The sequence below is a fragment of the Rattus rattus genome, chromosome 4 (assembly GCF_011064425.1).
Source record: "Rattus rattus isolate New Zealand chromosome 4, Rrattus_CSIRO_v1, whole genome shotgun sequence".
Taxonomy (NCBI): domain Eukaryota; kingdom Metazoa; phylum Chordata; class Mammalia; order Rodentia; family Muridae; genus Rattus; species Rattus rattus.
Window position 1 is genome coordinate 20527765 of NC_046157.1, and position 24856 is coordinate 20552620.

A 24856-nucleotide genomic window follows, 5' to 3' on the forward strand; every position below is an offset into this window, starting at 1 on the left:
AGTGCCTACCACTGCTTGGACTTTAGGCCTTTCCAAAGAGCCACTCACTTGGTTCTAGCCATGCTGGCCTCCCTGCCAGGGGTGCCCTTCCCTCTTCTGCCATTTATACCCGTGGTTCCCTCTGCCCAACCAGAACTACTCTGTCCCATGGGGTACTTTTATATCTCCTTTATACCATTACCTCTAGTTTAAAATCCTTTTTTTTTAGATTTACTTGTTTTCCTTAACGTGTATGACTGTATTGCCCGCACCTACATGTGTGCGCGGTGTGCATACCTGTTGGAGTCCCTGGAACTGGGGTGTTCAGAGTGTTGCTAGCTGCCATGTAGATGCTAGGAACTGAGCCCAGGTCAATCTCTGAGCCATCTCTCCAGCCCCACTGCTTCTCTCTCTCTCTCTCTCTCTCTCTCTCTCTCTCTCTCTCTCTCTCTCTCTCTCACACACACACACACACACACACATGTGTATGTGTGTGTATGACCTGTTATACTTATTTGTGCATTTCTCTTGGTTTTTATAGCTCCTGAGTAACAAGAAGATTCACTTATTTTTGTTTCCACAACTAATCCAACATCTCCCATGTGACAAGAAACTAAGTTAACCACCACACAGTAAAAAGGGTATCTTCCACACCTGTGACTCTCTACAGAGCTCATCATCAGAGACATAATCAAGCATAATAAAAGATTAAGATGTGCAGAAAGGACTTACCGTTTTTTAAGGGTTAAGTCTGATACAGGTATGCACCTTAGACCAGTGCCCAAGACCATGAGAAAGGACGTCAGGAGCACAGTGATGCGCAGACCTAAGACGGAAGAAAGCACCCAGGTGAGTTCTGCTTCCTTTATGGAGTCCAGTGTTGACTAGGACTCTTTCTGTGTAATTATTCTATCACATTCTCACGTAACAGCTTTCCCTAACGCCCCAACACGAGAAGGGGAAAAAACAACCTCTACACTGAAAACTGATGGTTTTACGTGAGTAGAAAACTGGGATGACCACAAAAACTGAGGGAGAACCCATCTCTCTAATCATCCAAGTGAGTGTCTAGAAAGTTTTATTCGGTTATCATAGTAAGAGTATGGAAAATAAATTTGAAAGATGATTTAAATTTTATATCTTAGGCATAAACACACAAATAAAAGTAAAAACGAATCTTTACACATCAAATGTAAAATTCCAACTTTCAAAGGCAAAGTGGTAATACAAGCTACATTGTTACTAAAGTTATTCGAAGGCAACAGGTAATTCAGGTGGGTTCAACTCATAAAATGTGGCTAGGCAGGGGGAGCTGCTCTCGTAGACACGCAGGCTCTTCAGTTCCACAGAGCTCACGACCACCTATGACTCCACTTCCAGGGGCATCAGCGAGGGACAGGTTTAATGGCCGTGTGCCTGTTCCTCTTCACTCTCCCTCCTCCCCTCCCCGTGACTGAAAGTTCCTGAAAAGAAGCCATGTCTGGCTGTGAAGGGAAAGACTCCTGGAAGAAGTGTGTCTGTAGACTGGTGGAGAGCTGGGGATTTTGCAGGTTCAGAGGTCAATCACCTTATCTTGGTCTAGTTTTAGCTTCTGGAACAACCATTGCTTGCCCCACTCAGGACTGGGAGTAACATCTTACGATAATACATACAAACCTCTTAGAGTCTATTGACTTAGCAGACCACTAGCTCCCACCAATGCTAAAGCTAAGAAAGCCGTCGAATAGCATCTGCACCCGTCCTGCTGTCCCTGCCTCTCTGGTGTACCCACCAGTGAACGCATTTTACACTTGTCTTGATTTATAACTTTCTTTGTTCTGTGAGAGACTTCATGCAACTGCCTTCATGAGGGAACATGGAATTTAGGGTAACGTAAATCTGTGTTTCCAGGCCATGGTCACTTAGAATGACTCCAATTCTCTCATATGTCCTTTAAGATGAGAGCTGGGGTCTTTAGTCAACGTGCCTCCAAGTCTCTTATTTTCCCTTTCCTCCACCTTCCACATCAGTCGACTGAGAGTGGACTGTGAGGAGAACCTTCCTCAATGAGGAATAGCCAAATGCACTGGGTAAGAGATAAAAGACAAAGTGGCTTCTACACCCTGTGTGCTTGCTAGTCCGGTTGGTGACATGCCTTTTTATGTAGAGAAATTGCACAGCTAGCTTACTTTTGCTTTGTTCTTGTGTTTCTTTGTGTGACTCTGAGTATTATTCATTTCTAATACCTCTTCTGACCTCTGCAGGCACCAGGCATGTACAAGGTATGTGTGTGTGTGTGTATATATATATATATACATATATATGTGTGTGTGTGTGTGTGTGTAAAACAATATGTATACATGGGTGTGTATATATATAATGATATATATAAAAACGATAGCATAGGGGTTGGGGATTTAGCTCAGTGGTAGATCGCTTGCCTAGGAAGCGCAAGGCCCTGGGTTCGATCCCCAGCTCCGAAAAAAAAGAACCAAAAAAAAAAAAAAAAACGATAGCATAAAATATATGATATTTATATATATAAAATTATAGCATAAAATATATATATATAAAATGATAGCATAAAAAATTAAAATCAGAAGCAAGCAAGATGACAGAGCTAAACTTCTTGCTGTGTAAGCCTGAGGGTCTGAGTTCAATCCCTGGAACTTCTGATGGAAAGAAGAGAATGAACTCCTGAAAAGTGTCTTCTAAACTCCATAAATCACACACACACACACACAAACATATATACACGTATGTTGTATTCCCCTTCTACCTCTTTGTACAAGATTTCACTCCTGGAAGGTGTCCTGTAGCCATGACAACTAGAGCAGAGCAATCTATGGAAGCAGTCTTTGGTCCTGGTTACTTGTTAAGGGTTAGTTCTAATGCTGTCTCCAGGCCACACGTTCCCAATGCTGAGGGTCTCCACCCCCAGCTGGATTTGATTGGCAATAAAGAACTGCCGTACAGTCAATGGCTGGGTAGACTGAGGCTGGGTAGACTGAGGCAGGACCTGGGGATTTGCATGGGCAAGAACTGGGGGAGAAGAAGGAGTATGGAGAGGAAGGATCACCATGTCTAGGAGAGAGACGGATCAGATTTAGAGCTACAGGAGAGAAATCATCCAGCAATGTAGGTGGGAAGGGAAAGCTGCTCTATGAGAGGGGCTGCCCAGGAGGTAACAGGGCAGCAAAGATAGAACATAGATTTAGGGGGTTCTGACTAGGAGTACTGGAGAGAAATATATGCTAGCCAGGCGGAGGAATAGAACTGCCCAGTGAGCTAGTCAAGGCATACTTAAAATTAACTGTCACATGCACATGAGTGTGTGTGTGTGTGTGTGTGTGTGTGTGTGTGTGTGTGTGTGTGTGTGTGTGTGTGTGAGAGTGTGTGTGTGTGTGAGTGTGTGTGTGTGTGAGGGTGTGTGTGTGTGTAAGAGAGAGAGTGTGCGTGTGTGTGTGAGAGAGAGAGTGTGTGTGTGTGTGTGTGTGTGTGTGTGTGTGTGTGTGTGTGTGTGTGTGTGTGTGTGCGTCGCGTGGATCTTTCATTTGAGAATCCAGATAGCTCTGGGGAGGTGTGGGCACATGTCAGGAGCACAAGGAGGCTTAACAAACTACTACTATATTAATGTAGCAACTGACCCACCCTAGTGTCAGGAAACCCTGCCTGGAATTGTAACTATCACCTCCTCCCAGCTCTCAGTGCAAGTCATCTTGGGAAATGCTAGGTTATATAGGAAGTAGAAAGTTATTACAACAGGACTCCATAAGGCTCCTCAACCTTGAGATAGGCCCTTGTGCTGATGCATATGCCTGGGTGTCACCAAAATTCTGTCAGTAAACTTTTGTCTGTGCTATGTAAGAAAATTTAGTAAGTTCACGGGTCACCAAGTTGAACTTTGGCAAAATCATACCTTGGTCTGTCTTTGGTGCCCATCTGGAGTTACTGATAATAACTTGTGTTCCCCCAGGAAGACTTAACACAACACCCCCATCATACATACACAAATACACACACACACACACACACACACACACACACACACACACACACACAAATAATGAAAGTCAGAAAAAAAATGGAGATATTTTAGACATTTTAGAGCTCTGGCTGGCCAAGAATTTGCTATGTTTTCCAAGTTAACCTTGAAATCACAAAAATCCACTAGCCTCTGCCTCATGGGTGCTGGAATTAAAGATGTGTGTCACCATGCCTGACAAGTTAAAAAAAAAATGTGTGTTTGTGGGTTGGTTTTTTTGTTTTTTTTTTTTTTTTTCATATAAATCACGGCTCAGAACTTCAGGAAATAACGTGTACCAGGTAGTTTTTCCTTTGTATTTTTAATATGATCTGTTATTTTCAAATGTGTGCCAATGACCAGGCACATAAAAGGGCAAAAGAGAATAGAAAAACAAGGTGTCAGGTGTCAGCTTGACACAGCCTGGAGTCCCAGAGAAGGGAGTCCTCACAGAGGGACTGTCCAGATCAGATTCAGGGGGCAAGGGATTGTCTTGATGGTTGATTGGTCCAGCAACCTTTCCCTAGGTCTGGGCTGCATAAGGAAAACATGAGCCAAAGAGTGGCCCCACATCAGCCTTCCTCCAAGGTTCCCGCTCCAAGTTCCCGTGCTGGCTCCCCTTTAACAATGAATGAACTGTACCTGGAATTATGAGCCAAATCGATCCTTTCCTCCCCTAAGGTGCCTTTGGGCATGGTATTGTCCCAGCAGCACACCGAAAGAGAAGGCCCGGTAACTAGAAATACACGTGGCAGCTGAGGAAGACCTGCTCTGTGAAGACACAGTGAACCATACACGGTTCTGCATGTTTGGAATGCTGCTCTTCATGTCTATACTGAACTACTATTACCTGATGTCTGTGGCAGCCACATCACCCAGGTGACTCAGACAAGCCATGGCACACGTAGCCCACATTCTTTCAAAGAGTCCCAAATTCAACATTCGAAACAATGCTACAGAGAGAACAGAACTAAACAATTAAGGAAATGTTTTCCTTTTCAGAAAAAAAAAATTAGTAGAGGGTACATGGTTAAATGTTTGATTTTCAAATTTCTTCTCTGCTTGAAGGAAACTGAGAGTCAACAAAGTGATGATTATACAGACAAACATCACAGGGAAATAAATTTAAGATCCAGATCAGGCACATGAACGCCACACTGAGAATTCGCTGTGATACAAATGGGGCAAACTTTATAATATTCTTATATAATCTGAATATGATTAATGCAATTTGGCAGAAGGAATGCCGCAGAGAGCTGTGCTTCCTGGTAACAAACAATGCATACATACTGCTCATTACCGCTTCTACTAGCAGAACATGGGCTTAGGAACGACAGTTTAGCCACAGGAAATAGTGTGTTATTAATGAAAAATACACACTCGGCCATAAATACCCTGAAACTGCAGGACGGTACTTGTTCTCAGTTACTCTGGGCACACAATGAGACACCAGACGTAGCTTTGTATTTTGTATAAAATATTGTGCACAAAGTTTATCTTCCTCCTAAGGATTCTGCTTGTAATGGGAGAGGCAGCCAAGAAGCAGTAGGCGCTGACTGTGCCGTGTGGTCTAAATAACCCATTGCTATACCCAGGGCTCTTCTATGCAGGGCGCTTTAATTAGATATAAGATGCTATAATAGCTTATATAAGTGTAAGGATGAGGAGCTTCCAAAAAGCTCGTCATTAAAGCAATTTTGGATGATATAGCATAGTTACACAAACAGAGAAACTAGAAGTAGGCTTTTTTAATTGTTGTCACATGTTATTAACCTATTCCACTTAGATGCTCAGTCTTGAATGAAATTCTTTCTTTCTGTCACTTGTACCTCAACAAGGCAGGACTCTCTAATTGCATTTAATCAGAGAGATATCAGGTATCCCAGGGGGAGAAGCATATTAAAGGAACCAGTGAGGCACATTTAAGAGGAAAGAAAACGTACATATGAACGGCCCTCAGGCGATCACAGGATGTGACGGAAAAGGCATGTAAGGAAGAGTATGGTGGGACACACTCCCACAGCAAACGGTACTGTCTGTATTGTATGTACAGACAAAATACCTGCACACATAAAAGGAAAAACAAAACAAATCTCTTTATAGGTAAGTTTAAAGATGTCCGCAATTACACCAAAGAAAATCACAAGTATTTAATAAAATAGAAACAAAGGATCCAGACGAAGTTAACTCAAGAACAGAGCCACAGGGGCAAAGTTCTTGGGTGAGAGCAAGACAAGCCTGCTTGCTGCCGAGCCTCTCTTCCCTCATCACCTCAACCAACCATAGATACTATCAGGATAATGACACTCTGCCTGCTTATCCTGCTTACAACTGTGACACAAAGAGCCAAAATCCGCAGATCATCCTTATCCCACTGGTGTCTATACATCCTTTAATCCAACATCTCTGAAATCTCTAACTCTGAAAGCCTCCCACTGTGCCTTCTGGAGGGCTCAGCATAATCACTGGGATCCGGCCTTCTTAAGCTCATTTCCAAGGGTCTCTCCACTTTGTCTTCCTACAGTGAGTCCCCACTTAGGGTTCTGCTTCCACCGCCACTTCCTCAGCATGCTAGTGCTTCTGTCCCAAAGCTCTCCAGTCTTTCTTCTCACATGCATTTTAAGATTCTCTGTATCTCTTGCCTTGAGTGATGATTATGTTTTGATGTTGGTATGAATATATGCTTTGATATAGTTTTATTCATGCTGCTTCTGCTGGAATTTCTAGATATGCAGGATAGAGAGATCAGGCTTGAAAAGTTTTCTTCCATTATTTCTTCAAAACATCTTTTTTCTATCACCACATTTTTTTTTCTTTTCTTTTTTTTTTTTTTTTTTTTTTTTGAGCTGGGGATCAACCCAGGGCCTTGCGCTTGCTAGGCAAGTGCTCTGCAGCTAAATCCCCAACCCCTTTTTATCACCACATTTTATCTATACTTTATCTTGCCCATCTTCTCCTGAGATTCCAACCACTTGTATATTAGGACATTTTAAATGGTCTCACCCCATCCCATGGGCAAACATCAATCCCTGACACTATTAATGATACTGTTATGCTTGCAGACAGGAGTCTAGCATAGCTGTCCTCTGAGAGGCTCTACCCAGCAGCTGACTCAAACAGATGCAGATACCCACAGCCAATCAGTGGATGGAACTTGGGGACTATTATGGAAGAGCTGGGAAAGTCTTTGGAGCCTGAAGGGAATAGGAATTCTACAGGAAGACCAACAGTCAACCAACCTGGGTCCTTGGGGCTCTCAGAGACTGAATCACCAACCAAAGACCATACACAGGCTAGACCTAGGCCTCCCCATACATATGTAACAGATGTGCAGCTTATGGGTCCTGAACAACTAGAGTGTGGGCTATCCCAAAAGATGTTGTCTGTATGTGGGATGTGTTCTTCTAGCTAGGCTGCCTTGTCTGGCCTCAGTGGGAGAAGAAGCACCTAGCCTTCCAGAGACTTGATGTTCTATGGTGGGGGGATACCCAGGGAGCCCCCATCCACTCAGAGGAAGGGGAGGGGAGGGGGGAGGATTGTGGGAGGGGGTGAAGGAGGCAGTGAGCAAGATGGAATAGGAATAAGTAAAAATAAATAAATAAATAAATAAATAGGTCTCACAAATCACTGAGTCACAGTACTAGATTTTTTTAAAGTCTATTTTTTAATTAAAAATTAGATACTAATTAAACTTTTCAACTCTAGGAGTTTAAATTGGCCTTTTAAGACATTCTATATTTCTCTTACAGAGTTGTCTCCTTCCACCTTCTTAAATACATATGGAGCATATTTACAAAGATTTTTCCATCCTGGTTGTCAGGGGTATAAGCCATGTACGGGCTTTAGAACCATCTTTTTCTGCCTTCTCTTTTAGTGTTTTTGTTTTGGTTTGTCCAGCCTTTGGAAGTTTTTCAGACAAAATGCCTCTCGTAGATCTAGAAATTTCTTTCTCTGGAGCGTCTTCCTCTTTAATACTGTACCTAAGAATTCTTTTGGCTGGCCTCTTTGATTTTCCTTTAAAAAAATTTCTTTTGACATTTATTTTGTGTGTGAGAGCAATTGTGAGCATCAGCGGACAATTACAGGAGTTAACCCCATGTGGGTTCCGGGGATTAAACTCAGGTTGTCAGGCTTGGCAGCAACTGTGCCCTTCCTTGCTGAGCTACCTCACTGGGCTAAGAATGTGCCGGTTTACAACTATCCTGTCGTTTGGAGATGGTTTTAGACCAGAAGCCAAATGAGACAGAGGACAACCTTGAACTCCTGTTCACCGCCAGCGGCTGGGATTATAGGTCTGTGCACCACTATCCTGGTTTAAGGGAGGCTGGGGACGAGAGCCAGGCTGTGTGACATCATGGGTGGGCATCCTAACAACAGGGCTACCTTGCTAACTCTGAATTCATAACCTCTTGTGTTAAATATATCATACATAAAGTCCAACAGCAGGCTGGGTGCCTGCCTCAATGCTTTATGTTCCCGGGTAAAAGACACGCACAGCTTTTATATCTGAATATGCCTTAAGCAGCTCAATAGCAGGGCCACTGCCTAACCTCCATGCAGTTAATCCTGAATTACTACTAATTCTCTGTCCTCTCTAGGCTGCTCTGGACTCAGAGGGCTGCCCAACTGGGCCACGCTCTCCCAGCTCCTTCACATGGTGGTCATGCCTCTCTGTCCTGCACTCTTCTCAGGTATGCTGTCTCTCCTCTCCTTCACCCTCTCCTGGAATCTCCAGCTCCTTCTTCCTCCCTCTTCTGGCCCCAAGCCTGGGAATCCTAAAGTCCCGCCTCTGTCTGCCCTGCCCAGTCATTGGCTGCTGGCATCTTTATTTACCAATCAGAACAAACTGGTGGCAGGGTCCCAGAAGCTATGGCAGACATTCCCGTGCAAACAGTGTTTTAGGGGGAACATAATTAGCACTACACAAACAGCTACAATGTCCAAGTCTTCAACTTCGGGAAAATGACGGCTGCTCTGTCTCTGCATTGCTTCTCTCCAGGGAGTTAGCTGAAGCCGTCGTAAGGACCACTGCTGTGCCCAGCCGTTCACTGAGATCCATGGTTCATGTACTTCTCTGTTGCTGTTTTAGTGAAAATCAGTTCCCGATTTTTCCCATCAGGCCCCACTAGTTACTTTCTGCTGCAGTGATAAAATACCACCGCCAAGGCAACTTGCAGAAGGATGAGCGGTCTGCTTTACGGGTCCAGAGGGTTTGAGGACAAGTTGGCAGGAGCAGCCTGGCAGCTGGCAGCTGGCAGCAGGAAGCTGAGAGGCCACATTTCTAAACAACAAGCATGAAGTCGAGGGCAGGCTGCAAGTGGAACAAAGCCTTAAACCCTCACAGCTCGTCCCCACTGACTACTTCCTCCACCAAGGCCCTCCACAACCTCTTCAAACAGCACCACCACCAACTTAACCCAGTGACCAGACACCCGAGCCTATGGGCAAGGAGGGGCACTCCTGAGCCAAGCCTCCACATTCCACTCCCTGGCGGCCGGAGTCTCACAGCAACATCTTAATGCAAAACACTTCAGAAACACCCAAAGTCTCTCACTGTTTCAATGATTTTAAATCTCTTCCGAGACTCAAGAAAATCTAATTGTAACCCTCTGCAAACGTCAAAAAAGCAAATTACAGACTTCCAAGGTTCAACGGCACAGAATATAGAATGACCACACCAAAAGGCAGGAATGAGGCCATGATTTTTTAAGCCAGTAGGCAGCACTCCTCCACGGCCTCTGCATCAGCTCCTGTCTCTAGGTTCCTGCCCTGTTTTGACTTCCTGCCTTGGGTTTCCTTAATAGACTTGCAATAATGTAAGCTAAATAAACACTTTCCCTCTCAAATTGCTTTTGGTCACGGTGTTTCGTCACAGCAATAGAGGCCTAAGAAAGACAATCATCTACTCGTTACATTCTTGGTTCTGTCCTGCCTGCATTTCTCACAAAACCGCGCCCGTGACCATCTGAATTACAAGCATCTGGCTCTTCCGTCATGACCTCTCTTTCCCACGTATTCTCTCTCACACACCAACAACCACGACAAGGAAATGTTTATCTTACAAAGAACAAATAGGATTGAGGAACTGGATCCAAGGTTAAGGGCACTTGTTCATGTGAGAGGGTCCCAGTGTCCACATGGAGACCCACCACCTCCTCAGGCACCAAGCACAGAGATGGGCACACAGACACATAAAATAATAAAAATAAACCTAAGGAAATAAGAAACAGAATGAAAAGTAGGAAGCTACTAATTATTCACCTAAGGATTCCTTCTTTTGTTCTTGACTCAGCTTATATTCCATGGTCCCATTTTATATCACTCAACACATAACCCTTTATTCTTGGCATAGACTTTTCTTGGCCCTATTTTCCTAGTGAAACACACACACACACACACACACACACACACACACACACACACACACACACACACAGTACATATACATAAAAGTACATTTCTGCTCTTGCCTAACTAGACATGTCCAGTAGAACAAGGCAGTGATCTTATAACTGTGCAGACTCATCTCACGTCAAATAATCAACCATTTAAGGTAGGCCTTCAATGCTGAAACGATCCAGCCACCTTGTAATCAGTAAGTTCTGCAGTTCGTATGTTATTATTTCTCCAATCCCTCATCTCCATTCATCGAGAAATAATGGTGTTCCTGAGACATGGGGCAACTTAAGCCCCATAAGCCGCCACCGCCGAAACCTGCACCTATTTGATAAACACCGTCTTGTCCTCTGTCACCAGTAAGTATTAGCTGTCAAGACTCCTGAGGCCAACTGGTCTGTGTTGTGAAGGCTGCCTCTCCTCATGCTTATACAAAAGCCACATCAATTCCTTTCTCTCCTTCCAGCATCCAGTTCCCTCCTCCTCCTGCATCCACGGGCTACTGTTATCACTGGAGTATGCTTTAAGTGCTTTTCCTTAAAAGAAGAAAATTCGTATTGGCTACATTCTCTCTAACTCTTGTTCAAATTCTCTTTCCCCTTTATGGTATGATTTCCTGAAAGAAATGCCTACACTCTCGCACTATCTCCAATGTTTCTTTTCCACTTCATTCTTAAATCACCATGTTACTCTAGTGGGGCCATTCTTTCATATGACACCCAAGAGCTTCATGTTCTAAATCCACTACAGCTGACAGTTCCTGTACACATCATGCAGGCCTCTTCTCTGACTTCATATTTATATACCCAACTGACAGTTTAATCTATGTTCATGAATGTCTAACAGGCACTACAAATCCCCAATCTTCATGCCATTTCTCCCAAACACCTTTGATAATGTGTGTGCATATAAAGATCTCACTACAAGGTAGCACTGGCTAGCCTGGAAATTACTATGTAGACCAGGCTAGCTTCAAATCCAGAAATCAGCCTGCCTCTACCTCCTGAGTGTGGGGGTTAAAGGAATGTGCCACTCACTACTCCTGGCTTCCCTTCCATAATCTTATAAATGCCCTAGTACATCAAAGTTCTACTCTCCCTGTTACCAGAAAGTTAAGAAATGCATTAGCCTTCTCTTCCTCCACATGCTGTATATCCAACACATCAACAACACTGGAGAGTCAACTTTTGACATGCCTGTCCAGTCTAACCTCATCCCAAACCCTCCACTGCTACCTCCTGGGTTGGAAGCCAGCATTGGCTCCATCTCCCACCTGGGCTTTGCTGTTAGCCCAAGAGGCCTGTTCCTGTGGGCATAATCAGGACAACAGAGTCTTCCTCTGTTCAAAGCCCCACAGCTAAGCTCACTCCTAAGAGCCAATGTCCTTACAGAGGTTGAAGAGGCCCAGCCTGAGCCAGCCTATCCCTAGCTCTCTGACCCCATCTCTGACCACAGCTCCCATCACTGGTGCTAGCCTCACAGGCCTTACAGCTCCTTCTGGGATGTGACAATCAAGGATCTTCGCCAATACCATTTCTTGAGGTTTGGTCTGTTGCTGTGTGTTATAATCCTACTGACTTCTCATGGTTACTAGCTTTCGTGGTGCAAACCTTGTTCCTTAATGTAAAACAATTGGTATCTTACCTAGGGTTTTACTGCTATGAACAGACACCTTGATTAGGGCAAGTCTTACAAAGGACAACATTAATTGAGGTTGGCTTACAGGTTCAGTCCATTATCATCAAGGTGGGAGCAGGGCAGCATCTAAGCAGGTTTGGTGCAGGCTGAGCTGAGAGTTCTGTGTCTTCATCTGAAGGCTGCAGCATGAGGTACAACCTTGGCTATCTCTGGAACACAGCTTCTTTGTGCTCTCAGAAACACTTCCCAGAAGATTCCACCTCAGTGATGCTGGGCTCTTCTTAATCACGCTAATGTCTTAGCTCCGGCTCACCAGCAGCAGTTGTCCCATTAGTCCCTTCTATTTTCACTCTGAAGCCCGAGCCACACGGCCAAAGCTGCCAAGTTCTGCTGCTTGCAGGCACTGGAACATGGCCCCTTATTTTATCACACTGTTACTAACTTTCAATTTCCCGACTCCTTCACTGCCTAAGCTTGGCTGTCTGTAGATTGAGGTGAACTCAGAGATCTGCATTCCTGTCTCCCAGGACTAAGGTGAATACTACCACACCTGGATGTAAGCTTTTCTTCACCTAGAACTTGCTCTGCCCCAGCCTGGCCTTGAACTCAGAGATCTGCTTAGCTTTATCTCCTGGGATTAAAGGCGTGTACTACTGTGCCTGGATTTAAATGTAGGTGAGTAAGATCTTGTTCCAAAGTCCCATTCCCTTAATCTATCTCCTAGAGCACAGGATTCAGCTCAACTTCACTTCCTGGTGCCCCTTTAATACTCGAACCATGTATTTTATATTTTTTTTCCTTTCTAAGCTTGCTACACTTGTTCAAAATGCTCTTCATGAGACTTAACCAGAGAACAAAGTCTTGGCTGGGGTTTTTGAGACTTCCTTTGTCAAAGCAATTAATATAAATCTCTCCACCTTAGCCTCAGGTAGACTCTTCAGATAACAACAAAAATTAGTCACATTCTTCACCAAAATACCACAAAAAGTCTCTAGGCCACATACTGTAATTCTTCTCCTCTGAAACCTCTTGGGCCAGGTACGCACAGTTCGAATTACTCTCAGCAACAACGTCTTCCATTGGATGGCCCATTAAGCCCCATTTAAAGCATTCCGCTGCTTTCCAAATCAAAGGCCCAAAATCTATTCTTCCAAACAAAAGCATGATCAGGCCTATCACAGCAACACCTCAGTCTCTGGTCCCAACTTCTGTCTTAGGGTTTTACTACTGTAAACGGAGACCACAACCAAGGCAAGTCTTATAAAGGACAACATTTAATTGGGCTGGCTTACAGGTTCAGTCCATTATCATCAAGGTGGGAACTTGGCAGCATCTAGGCAGGCATGGTTCAGGCAGAGCTGAGAGTTCTACGTCTTCATCTGAAGGCTGCTAGTGGAAGACTGACTTCCAGGCAGCTATGATGAGGGTCTTAAGCCCATGGCCACAGTGACACACCTACTCCAACAAGGCCACGCCTTCTAACAGTGCCACTCCCTGGGCCAAGCATATATAAACCATGACGATTGGTTAAATAAAAATGTCTACAGCCAATTACTGGAGCGATTAGTGGTAGGCGGGTTTTGAGTTACCTGGGTAGGGGAGAGAGGGAAGAGGGGAAGAGAGACGGATGGGAGCAAGAAGGGGGGACAACATGAGAGATGGACCATGAGCACACAGCCAGGAGAAGCAGCAAGTATTTGGGGTATCCAGCTGGGGAAGTATCCAGGCCAACAGTTAGGAAAGTAGATTAGGGGTGACCCCCCCAGTAATTGTCAAAGCCAAATAAAATAACCACAGTCGGACTCGCATTCCTTTGTAAGCTAGTGGGGGATGAATTGGACCAACTACAGCCGTTCTCTTTCTCCAGCCATTCTTGTCCTTCAGGCGTCCACTCACACCAACCTTCCACGTGAGACGGGTGGGACAGTGAACATAAACGAGAACACACGAGATCACACCAAACTGCACACCCTCCCTCCTTTACTGTTCTTTCTTTCTTTTCCTCCAAAGCATTGCCTGTCCTCCCTGCTCCTCCGTCCTCTCACTAGACAGGGACTCTGCAGCCTCTGGCCCCAGCTCACTTAGCATATTGCTCTCACCTTCGTGGCTCTCGGGCTTTGCTTCCCAGGGTGCACAGGCTTGGCACTGTTATCTCACTAACACATTATTCTGTTTCCCTGCTGGGGAATGGAAGGGGTGGAAAGGTACAACGCCGGCTTCAGAAAGATACCAGGGCTTCTACGCTAAGCAAATGAGAGCTGCATACCCACACCCCACACACCCCCACCCCCGGCGAGCAAGCCACTGAAAGGGAGAACTTGCTCTGTGTGGGTGCAGTTGACACACCAGCGTTATGAAAGTATCTTAACTGCTCCCGCTGAAAAGGAGAACTATTCCTAAAAGAAAGAACTTTTGAGGACGGTTAGATGTGTTTACGCTATGCATGCTGGGGACCCAAACTCTAGTACTCAGCCTCCAGCCCAGGGGAGAGATCTTAGATTCATTTTTTTTTTTTTTTATCGCTTCAACCAATGGAAACTAGAAAATTAAATTTACCATACAGAGAGAGGAGCTATGAAATATTCCCAAAAGCAACTTATTTTCTAAAGGGAATAATACCGTCTAACGTAGACAGCCATGATAGACATACTCATGGTAGTATACTAAAAACTAACATTCTGTAGAGCGCAAAAGCAAGAATGATACAGTTGGAAAATAACATTAAAATACTTCTGAGAAAAGAAGTTTAAAAGCATTTCGTTCTATTGAACAAAAAAAAAAAATATTTTTTTGGACTGAGTTCCTACACTAGAATCCAACAGACCATGACCAAAAGTGACTTGGAGAGGAAAGGATTCATTTCAGCCTATGACTTTTAGGTCACATTCCATCACTGAGGGAAGTCAGGGGCAGGGACTAAGGGACCTGACGCAAGGACTGAAGCCAAAACCTGACGGAAATCTGCTCACTGGCTTGCTTCTCATGGCTTGCTCAGCCTGCTTTCTTATAGCACCCAGGACCACTGGCCCAAGGATGGCACTGTCCACAGTGGGTTGTGCCTTCCCACATCAATCAAAACCAAAAACATGCACCACAGGGGTTGGAGAGATGGCTCGGCAGTTTAGAACATATTCTTGTGTTCTTGCAGAGAATCCGAGTTTGAATCCCTACACCCACATCAGTTTCTCACACATACACACACACACACACACACACACACACACACCCCTACAGAGGCACTTTTCTCTAAAAGGATTCTTTCTTCCCAGATGACCCTAGCTTGAATCAAGTTGGCATTAAAAACTAGTCAGCCTAAGGGTCATTCATGCTAAAAATTTAAATTAAAACTTTAAGGAAGTAGATTAATCACAAAACAGACCAGTTTTTCCTGAACAGGAGATTTCGAGTAAGTCGGTATCATAAGGAAGTCTCCTCTGCTTTACCGCTTAAAAGAATGTGGCCAGGAACAATCCGCTGTTCACAGTCAGGGTTTCTCTGTTCTACGCTCTTGTTCTTACCCATAAGACCCAGTGTTATCATGGGTGTGCCCATCCCGCCCCAGTGTTACGATGGGTCTGCCCATCCTGCTGTGTAGAATGGAGAGTATCTCACTCACCATCAATCGAATAAAAAAATTGTTAAGGCTATGGTTAAGTTTGTTCTAATTTTGTTTTTAGCTTGGGGGATGTGGTGTGTGTGTGTGTGTGTATGTGTGTGTGATGTGCACATCTGTGTTTGCAGGTGCATGGGTAGCTGGAGTACTCTGGGTCTCTTCCTCTATCACTTTCCACCTTATTTTTAAAGATAGTCTTCCACTGGATCTGAAGCTCGCTGGAGCTCCAGAGATCCTCCTGTCTCTGATGCCAGGCTCGGCTTTTACACGGGTGCTTAGGGATTTGAACTTGGGTTCACTTGCATTCATGGCAAACACTCCTACCCACTGAGCCATCTCCTCAACTCCATAATTGTTGCTTTCTGTTGACTCTTAAGATGGCCAACTTTTAAAGAATCGACTAAGGAATTTCCAGATTGGAAAGAAACTAGAATGAATCTTAAGACAGAAAACAAAAAAACAAATAACAGTGAAAACATCGACGAATGCAAATAAATTCTGTAATTCAGTTTAAAGGCAAACAGAAAGCCCCCAAACTAACAGACTAAAGAAATCCTCTATTCAATGTACTGTGGGAATCGTTCTGGACTAAGCCTCCCACACCAATGAAGAGAGGGAGATGTCCCCGGTGGACAGAAGCCAGGACAGCCCCTGAAATGCTTCAAACCCAGGTCCAGTTTGTACTCCCAGTTTATATCCAAAACCTCAAGGTGGGGTGGGCGAGCAAGCTGGGTTTTTACAGAAGCCATCGAGGCAGTCAGCGGGTTGTTTCCACGACCCATTGCTTCAGCTATTTCTCCGGGTCATACTGCTTCAGGTGGCAAGAGAAGTCATGCTTGGAAGACAGACAGACAGCACAAGCGGTGCTTTAAGTCACTAAACACACCAGCATGTAATAATTGGCCTCTTCTACCTTATCCTACTTCAAGTGCTTCTCAGAAGTCTCTGCCAGCTCTTCCAGGAAGAAAGAGCTACACCAGTTGAAGCTCCGTCTTAAGTTTCATGACGTTTACACCCGTTGCCATCGTTGTCACCCAACTCTAATGTCACCCCAGTTTGCCAAATGACCTCCTTAAAAAAAAAAAAAAAATCGAGGTATGGGACTGAATGCCGGTGGAGAACATATCAAAGTACCTTTCATTTTCTTTTGGATACTACTCTTCCGTGATTAGAACTACCTAGCCTCCCTTTCCGATCACCTGTACTCATGTTTGATCATGAATGTATTCAGTCATTAATTTTGTTGTCTCTTCCACATGGGTCCCTGTAGCACCAGGAAGAGAGAGATCACAGGTGGGTTTGGTCTTTCGATAACAGTAGTTAGAGCCCTGTGTTGCACCAGACCATCGTCGCTCTCTATCAACCGATGATACACTCTCACTTTGCTGGTAATGTCTGTGTCCACTCAGATTCCTATGTTGAAATCCTACTCCCAGCTAAGTGACTGAACTGAGTGAGAGGTGGCCAACTGGGGATGAAACAGGTTTCGAGGGCAGGAGCTGGACAGACAGGGTTACTGCCCTTATAAGAGACCCCAGAGAGATCCCTGGCCACTTCCCTTGTGATATTGCAAAGCACATTGTGTGAACAGTGCTCAAAAGGTAAGCATTCTACTTGGCCCTTCATCTTGGACTTCCCAGTTTCCACGGGATCTATGAATAAATTTCGTTTGTTTTATAAGCGTATGGCTGTGTGTCAACACACCTATAGACTAAGACAATGTCCCCAAACTAACCAAAGAATCCATTGCATCAAAACTCATAAAAAGGCTGGACAGAAACAAAGCAGTTTCCAACCATTATCCAACTACACACCTAAGACGTCTAAGTCATGCACAATAGCCTCCTGGGGGTTTACTTATCCTCTGGAGGGATAATTCAACGTCTTGACTCTTCCCACTCTGGACTTCTCCTCACCTCACAGAATCATACTGGCAATTGGCAAAGTGAGATGCCTGAAGTCCCTAACTGTAAGAGAGCCTTCATGCATCTACGATCTTTATCTGAGAGTAATAAATCGCAACTGAAGTCACCTGGGCGGAAGCTCTCGGTTTACCTGGGGGATCTACCTTCCAGAAACCTAAGCGTCAGACCTGAGTTTCCCAATAGTCATCCAGGGCTGGAGTCACCACGCCAGCTCATTACCCCCTTACATCTGGTCATTACTGGTCTCTTTTCTGATCTTTCACCCTCATCACCCCAAATCCCTTTCAAATCAAAGCATGAGTCACTTTTGTCAGGTGTCAAAAACATTCACAGCAAGTGGACTGGATCGCTCTGATGTCCACAGTATACAAAGCCTTCCCCGTCTGATGATTACCTAAATCTCTAGTGTGGCATAAAGGGCGTAACACAAAACATCAATACTTGGAAAGCATCCTCCTTATTTGTCGCTTTGGGGACAGAGGGTTCCCGAGTTAGGAATGGGATGCCAGCTACACTGGGTCACCTCACACAACCCCTAGACCAAGCCCAAGGAGGCTCCGGCAGGCCCGGATCCTGGGAGGCGCCGACTACCAGAGAAGGGACACGCCCGCAGGCGTCTCGGACCCCTTACCTCTCTTGTCCAGCAGCCACATGAACGCGAAGCAGGGCAGGAAGCCTATGGGCCCCCACAGGACCAGGAGCGCGATGTCCCATCCGGTGAAGCCATAGGCCTGGCGCGCCGAGTTCTGGATGGGGCCCCAGGTATTCCAGACCAGGCCCTGTGCGAACGCCAGGAGCGAGAAGAGAAGCAGCACCAGCCAGCGGCGCCCATACACCCTCCCGGGGCTCGGGCCGGCCGCGGGCAGCACAGCCGCCGCCTCCCGGCCCCTGCGCGTAGCCCCCGGCGCAGGCCCGAGCCCCGGCCCCAGCAGCGGCTGCCGCTCCTCTTCCTCGCTGCTCCAACCCGAGCCCATGGCGACGCCGCCCGCCTGCCCTGCCCGACGCGTCCCGGTGGCCTCAGACCAGCCGGGAGCTGACTGGGCGGGTGGAGCGGGAGCTGGAGCCGCTCTAGTCCTCGGCCTCCCGGGCGCGTCTGCTGCGCCTGCGCCGCCCGAGCCCGAGGGGAGGAGGCGAGGCGGGTCCACCCTGCTCCTTGGGAGCTCAGGAACGTTCGCGGCAGAGAAGCCCGAGACCCTACGGGTGGAAAGGGTAGAAGATCGGGGCCGGCTGGGAGGCTGGAGCGAAGGAGGCTGAGTCAGTCACTCGCGGGTTGCTTGGAGGAAGTGCCCAAGTTTACATCACGTGCCTAATAAACAACTCGCTGACCTCAGATCACTTATCCCAATGCTTGGTTCTATATTAGGCTTACTTTTGTTTTTATTAGGATTCTATATGCAGAAATTATAGACAGCAGGATATTGAGGTTTAGGAAGGTCTCGGGGTATTGTATCATGAAAACCATTTGGTTTTGTATGTGTCTTACGTTTCCAGTGGGATTATAAAGAAGCCAAATTTCCTTCATACATATAAAGGGTTTTTCTATCCATTTTGTTTGTCATGCAAAAGGGTAAATAATACGGATTGTGTTAAAATTGGAAGACAGTGACCTAGATTTATCTCTTGGTATGATGTTAACCAGACTAAATAAACGGCAAAAGCTGGAGGTTGTGCATCTTTTGACCAGAATAAACATTTGTTTGTTCAAATACACAAATCCAGAACCCTGACAGCGACCTGTGTCCTTGAAAACAACAATCAGGCAATTTGGCTAATCTGGCTGGGCAAATGAGGAATGCCTTTAAGAGACATTGCCTGACGTTCAAATTCCCAGGCAGTCACAAAAACCAGCTGGGATGACACTGATGCCAAGGGGACCAACCGAGGAGGAAGAGCAGGCAAGCCAGCCCGGGGTCCCCTAAATCGCGAATCGCACTGAGTGAGGGAAAACCAAGGCGGAAATGGAGGATCGGACCAGAGAAGGAGAAGAAACAGAAGAGAAGCTAAGGGTGGAAGAAAGAGCAGCCAGGGCCCAGCCCACGTGCTCGGCGCCTTTCAGTATCCAAAGAGCAAAACAAACTGGCGTGGCCACGCCCAGCGCCATCACGTGACCTAGGGAGCACGGGTTCCGGCAGAGGCGGAGAATCCTTCCTGTGTGGAAGCCGCAGATCCCGGTGCTACGCCTCACCTGGCGCTCTCTCCATCCTTGGCGCGATAACCATGGAAGCAGGCTGCGAGGGGAGCTCGCCCCAGACCCTGGGCGAGAGAACTATGGGGGAGGAAGGTAGGTGTGGGTCAGGGACTCCGGAGTGCCTCCGTGGTGCGGATGGGTGCAGTTCCATCCCAAGTCTCTCCTGAGGCGTGTTAGGCCTGGCAGAAAATGACTTTTTAATGACTGTGACTTCTTAACGTCGTGCCGATCACTTTTCTGATCGATTGTAGTCTCGGTGTCCCTTTACCGGGACAAGTAGCACTGTGGAGTAAGAAGTTCCTCTCAGTGCTCCAGAATAGCTGGCCTGTGGGGGAATTTTGTGGTGATTCTCCTGTCTGTGCCTCCTTTCACCTTCCATGATAAAGTGCTGGGATTACACGTGTATGCGACCATAGCTTTTAATGGAGATCTCTGGGGAGTTCACCAGACTTGTGCAGCAAATGTTTTTACTTGACAGTCTGTCTCCCCTGCCCCAAATCATTCTTTTCTTTTTCTAAACCACTTTATCTTCCTGATGTATGTCCTGTATCCTATTTTATGCCTCTCTTATCTACCATTCAGCAGCAAAAGTGACACTTCTTCACGTAAAATTCTTTAATAATTTGTATTGGACTTAGAACCTAGACTAAAATATAAACTCCAAACCGTCACCTACACAAATCTTTGATTTGGGGGTGTGTTGTGTTTTATAAAAAGTGGGAAGGAATATGTTTGGTGGATGATAGTCAGGTGTTGGGGTAGGGGGTGCCTCTGCCGGCCCATGCTGAGGCATCCCTTCCCCTTGAGGAACTAGCCATACAAGGGAATAGTATAAAATAGAGTTTATTCAGAGCCATGGGTGGGGGGGGCGGGAGTTGAGGGAGTAGAGACAGAAAGGCAGAGAGAGAGCAGAGGAGTAGAGGCCGTCCATGAGCACGTGGAGGGTGGAGGGGAATGGAGAGAGAGGTTAAGGAGCAAAGGTGGGGGGGGCAGGCAGCCCCTTTTATAGCAAGTCAGGCACACCTGGCTATGTGGGTCTGTGCCTAGACAAAATGCCAACAGGGTCTGTTGATGTCTCTAAGCATCTCTGGTTTGTTCATTCTTAAATTAAAACTTTTTAATTAACCATAAAATGTAACAGGCTTTTTAAAGGCATTTCGTACATTCATAATTTTGTTTTTCATTATGGCTGAATAAAAGAATCCATTGGGTATATACATCATATATAATTGGGGGGGTTGGGATTTTTTTAATTATTTTTTATTTTATTCATTTTAATTTTTTTTAGATAGGGTTTCTCTATGTAGCCCTGGCTGTCCTGGAACTTGCTCTGTAGACCATATTGGCCTGGAACTCACAGAGATCTACCTGCCTCTGCCTCCCGAGTGCTGAGATTAAAGGTGTGCACTGCTACAGTCCAACTTTTATATACAGTATTTTCTGTCTGGTCATGAATTCGTGGGCTTCTAGGCTGATTTCCCTTCCTTGCTGTTGTTGCGTAGAGCAGCATTGAACATGGATATCCAACCAACTTTGTAGTAGGGTACCAAGTCCTTTGTGTACAGGAGTGGTGCAGCGGGGTCATCTGGTGGTTCCATTCTAGTGTTTTCCAAGCGCTTGTCCTGGTGTGCACCAACTGAATAAGAGCTCCTCTTTCTTCCCCACCATCTCAGCAATACACATCATCCTTGGTTTCTTGATAACAGCCATTCTGACTGGGGTGAGATGGCCTCTCAGTGATTTTAATTTGTACTTCTGTGACAGCTAAGGCTATTGAATGCTTTATTAAACACTAAGGGGCCATTTTTGTTTCTTGTGAGACTTGTCTGTTCTAAGTTCATTGACCAAGTTTTGGAAGTGGTGTGCGTTTGCAGAGGTGTGTGTGTGTGTGTGTGTGTGTGTGTGTGTGTGTGTGTGTGTGACAGAATTTTACAGTTCTTATGTAATCTAGATGTTAAGCCCTGGTCTGAAGTGTAGCTGGGAAAGATCTTCACCCACTCTGTAAGTTGTTTGTCTAATAGTTTGTTTCGCTGCGTAAGCTTTTTAATTTGTTAACCTGAGTCCATTTGGGGAATTATTTCCTGTTCTAAGCAGAATCTCTTGTCCCTCGCCCTGCTTCCTGCTTTTCATATATCTGCCTATGTTATCCTTCAGGTTTCAAAGTGGGTAAGCATCTGAGATCTTACTACATCAAACTGATCTGAAGCATTCACTGTGATTCCCACCACCATTCGATGTATTAATACAGCACTCTAATTCTATCAACACACTTATCTCTAATCGCTGCTTGTTCTACCAGATGTTAAGCACTTTGAAGAGATAACCTGTGTTGGTTTGAATAAAAATGGCCCCCTAGGTTCATCTATTTAAATGTTTGGTTCCCCAGTTGGTGGGACTCTGGGAAGGATTAGAAAAATGGCTTCGCTGGAGGTGTGTCACGGTGGGGGGGCTGGGGGGGGGTGAGGGGTGACCTTTGAGGTGTCAAAAGCCCATGCTGTAAGTACTCTCCGCTTCCTGCTTGTGGGCTAAAATGTAAGTTTTCAGCTATTGCTACAACACCATGCAACAATAGATCATGGATGCAAACTGTCTTAGAGTTATCGTTTCTCTGAAGAGACACCACGACCAAGGCAACTCTCATAAAGGAAAACATTTAATTGGGGCTGGCTTACAGGCTTAAAGGTTCAAACCATTATCATCATGGTTGTAGGCAGACATGGTGCTGGGGTAGAGGAGAGTTGTACACCTGATCTGAAGACAGCCAGGAGAAGACTTTTCCACACTGGGCGGAACTTTGAACCCTAGATTTCAAAGCCCACCTACACAGTGACACACTTCCTCCAACGAGGCCACACCCAGTAAACTTTCTGTATAAGTTGCCTTAGTGATGGCATCCTTAGAAAACTAAGATGGTTTTAGGTACTAGGGGAAGGGTATGTCTGGGTTTGGGGGGAATGTAGAAGACCTTGGGACTTTGGGGTGTCTAATCGTGGCATCAGAAAAGTAATAAGACGGAGCCCATATACATTTCATTGAACACTGTGTGTCCAGTAGCACATACAGTATCAAGCAGACATGTAATAGGCATGCCGAGGGAATGAATGAGGGAATCCCAGTCAGATAAGATATTGCTTATTTGTACCCCATAACATGAGATAGTTTGATGAGGAACTCAAGGTCATTCTTGGCCACATAGCAAGTTTGAGGCCGGCCTGGACATGAACTCTCTCAAAGAAAACGAAAAAGGAGCAAGTGCTTGCTCTGAGCATTCAGCGACCTGAGTTTGAACCCCCCCAGAACCCATGTGTAGTGGGCTGGCCTGAGGCTGCTTGTATTCTAATGCTAAGTGCTGGCTGGGAGTCTACATATAGCCTTTGGGCCTGTCCCCCAAGTTTGGGGACTAAAGATGCCAGCAGCCAATAGCTGGGGAGAAGAGAGATAGCAAGGTGGGGGCTTTAGGTTTCCTGGGCTAGAGACCCTGAGGAGGAGCAGGAAGGGAGGGGGCCACCATGCCTTGAAGAGTGCAGGAGAGGAGAAGAGCTGCCCTGGGTTAGCTGAGTCCTAAAACATGGCCATGTGGGCTGACCAGTTGGAGCTAGTTAGTAGCAGCCCAGACGAAACATAGTAAGTAATGATGCAGTTAGGGATAGAAAGTGGATTCTAACAGCATGGAGGGTAGGCAGCTGCCCAGCTGTTGGGCTGCATGAAGCTTATTAAAAATATAGAGGCGGGCTGGAGAGATGGCTCAGCGGTTAGGAACACTGACTGCTCTTCCAGGAGGTCCTGAGTTCAATTCCCAGCAGCCACAGGGTGGCTCACATCCATCCCTAATGGGATCTGATGCCCTCTTCTGGTGTGTCTGATGACAACTATAGGATATTCATAAATAAAATAAATAACTTTTTAAAAAATATATATATAAAGGCTACGTGTGTGTCTTTTATTTGCGAACATAAATGGTCAAAGGTGGGGAGGAACCCCACGCGGAGACTTTTAAATATTTTATACTACACCCCTGTAAAGGTAGAAAGAGAGTCGATCCCACAGTTGTCCTCTGATCTCCACTTGGGAGCTGTGGCACATCCACATGCGTTCTAAAAAATTTTTTAAAATGAAAAACAAGAGCTGTGCTAGGTCTAGGGGTAAGAGAAGGAGGAGGACATGGTCCAGGGGTTTAAGGAGTTGATGTGAGGAAGGCTGAGGAGAGGGGGATGATGATGGTTACTTACATCCAATTATCATGACTTAAAAAGTGATGTAAGTGCTTGAAGAGGTTTGATTGTGGGTGTACTGTGATCAGATTTAAGTTTAGGATGATCACTGGCTGGAGATACAGAGTAAATTAGAGGGAGTGGACAAGGTACTTAATCCCCCTGGGCCTCAGTTTCTTCATTTATGTAACCCACAATTATTGTGAAAATAGCCTCAGTGTCTCGCAGGAGTTAACCATCAAGAATGAGAGCCCTTCTTTTGTTGCTAGCAGCAAGCACTGGGTCAGCAGTGTAGAGCTCGTTTACTGAAGGTCTCGGGTCCAATTCCCAGCACCACAAATGGGGGAAGAGAAAGTGCTGGCTCACGGTCGCTGCCTGATAAATTGATGTGCAAAGTTTTGAGTACAGTGGACCTCTTCCGTTCAGTCCATCCGCACTTGACCCAGGGTCCTGTAGCACTGACCCTGCAGACAGCAGAAGTCAGCCTGAGACAGTGATTCTGAGTTCCTCGTCTCATGCCAGTGGAGATTACAGACACGAACTTCTCAGAGGGTGCAAAGTGGAAGCCAGTTTTATTAGGAAAAATTACAGAAAAGTGAGAAAGGCGAGACCGTGAGAGTGGGAGGACTTTCCTAGAGAGGAAAGTTCTTGAGTTCTTTTGTAGGGGGTGGGGAGGGGGTGTTATAGGGCCATGGCTATTACTGGACAAAGGAATCGCAATAGAGATTGGTAGATCGGTTGGTTCTGGGACTCTCGAGGGCTGGACCAATGGAGAGCCTACACACTCCATGCATGCCCCCAGGGAGATGATCATATGCTGTTCACGCACTGGCCACTCACTTGAAGTTGAAGCCCCCTCCGTTGCCTTTGCTCCTGGCTTTCTTAGTGATCGACCTTGATTGC

At 45.8% G+C, this 24856-nt stretch overlaps 2 protein-coding genes across 2 annotated transcripts in view; one reads left to right on the forward strand and one right to left on the reverse strand.

The window, feature by feature from the left end:
* The window catches only part of Slc49a4 (solute carrier family 49 member 4), a 72997-nt gene extending 54175 nt beyond the window's left edge, over positions 1–18822 (reverse strand). The window contains exons 1-2 of the mRNA XM_032900162.1: positions 18186–18822; positions 712–805 (exon numbers count right to left, since the gene is read on the reverse strand). Coding sequence (XP_032756053.1) covers positions 712–805; positions 18186–18528 — 437 coding nt within the window. The 5' untranslated portion in view covers positions 18529–18822. The remainder of the gene's footprint in view (positions 1–711; positions 806–18185) is intronic.
* Positions 18823–19683: 861 nt separating this feature from the next.
* Hspbap1 (HSPB1 associated protein 1) overlaps positions 19684–24856 on the forward strand; it is a 55543-nt gene continuing 50370 nt past the window's right edge. The window contains exon 1 of the mRNA XM_032900163.1: positions 19684–19835. Within this exon, the coding sequence (XP_032756054.1) occupies positions 19772–19835 (64 nt within the window). The 5' untranslated portion in view covers positions 19684–19771. The remainder of the gene's footprint in view (positions 19836–24856) is intronic.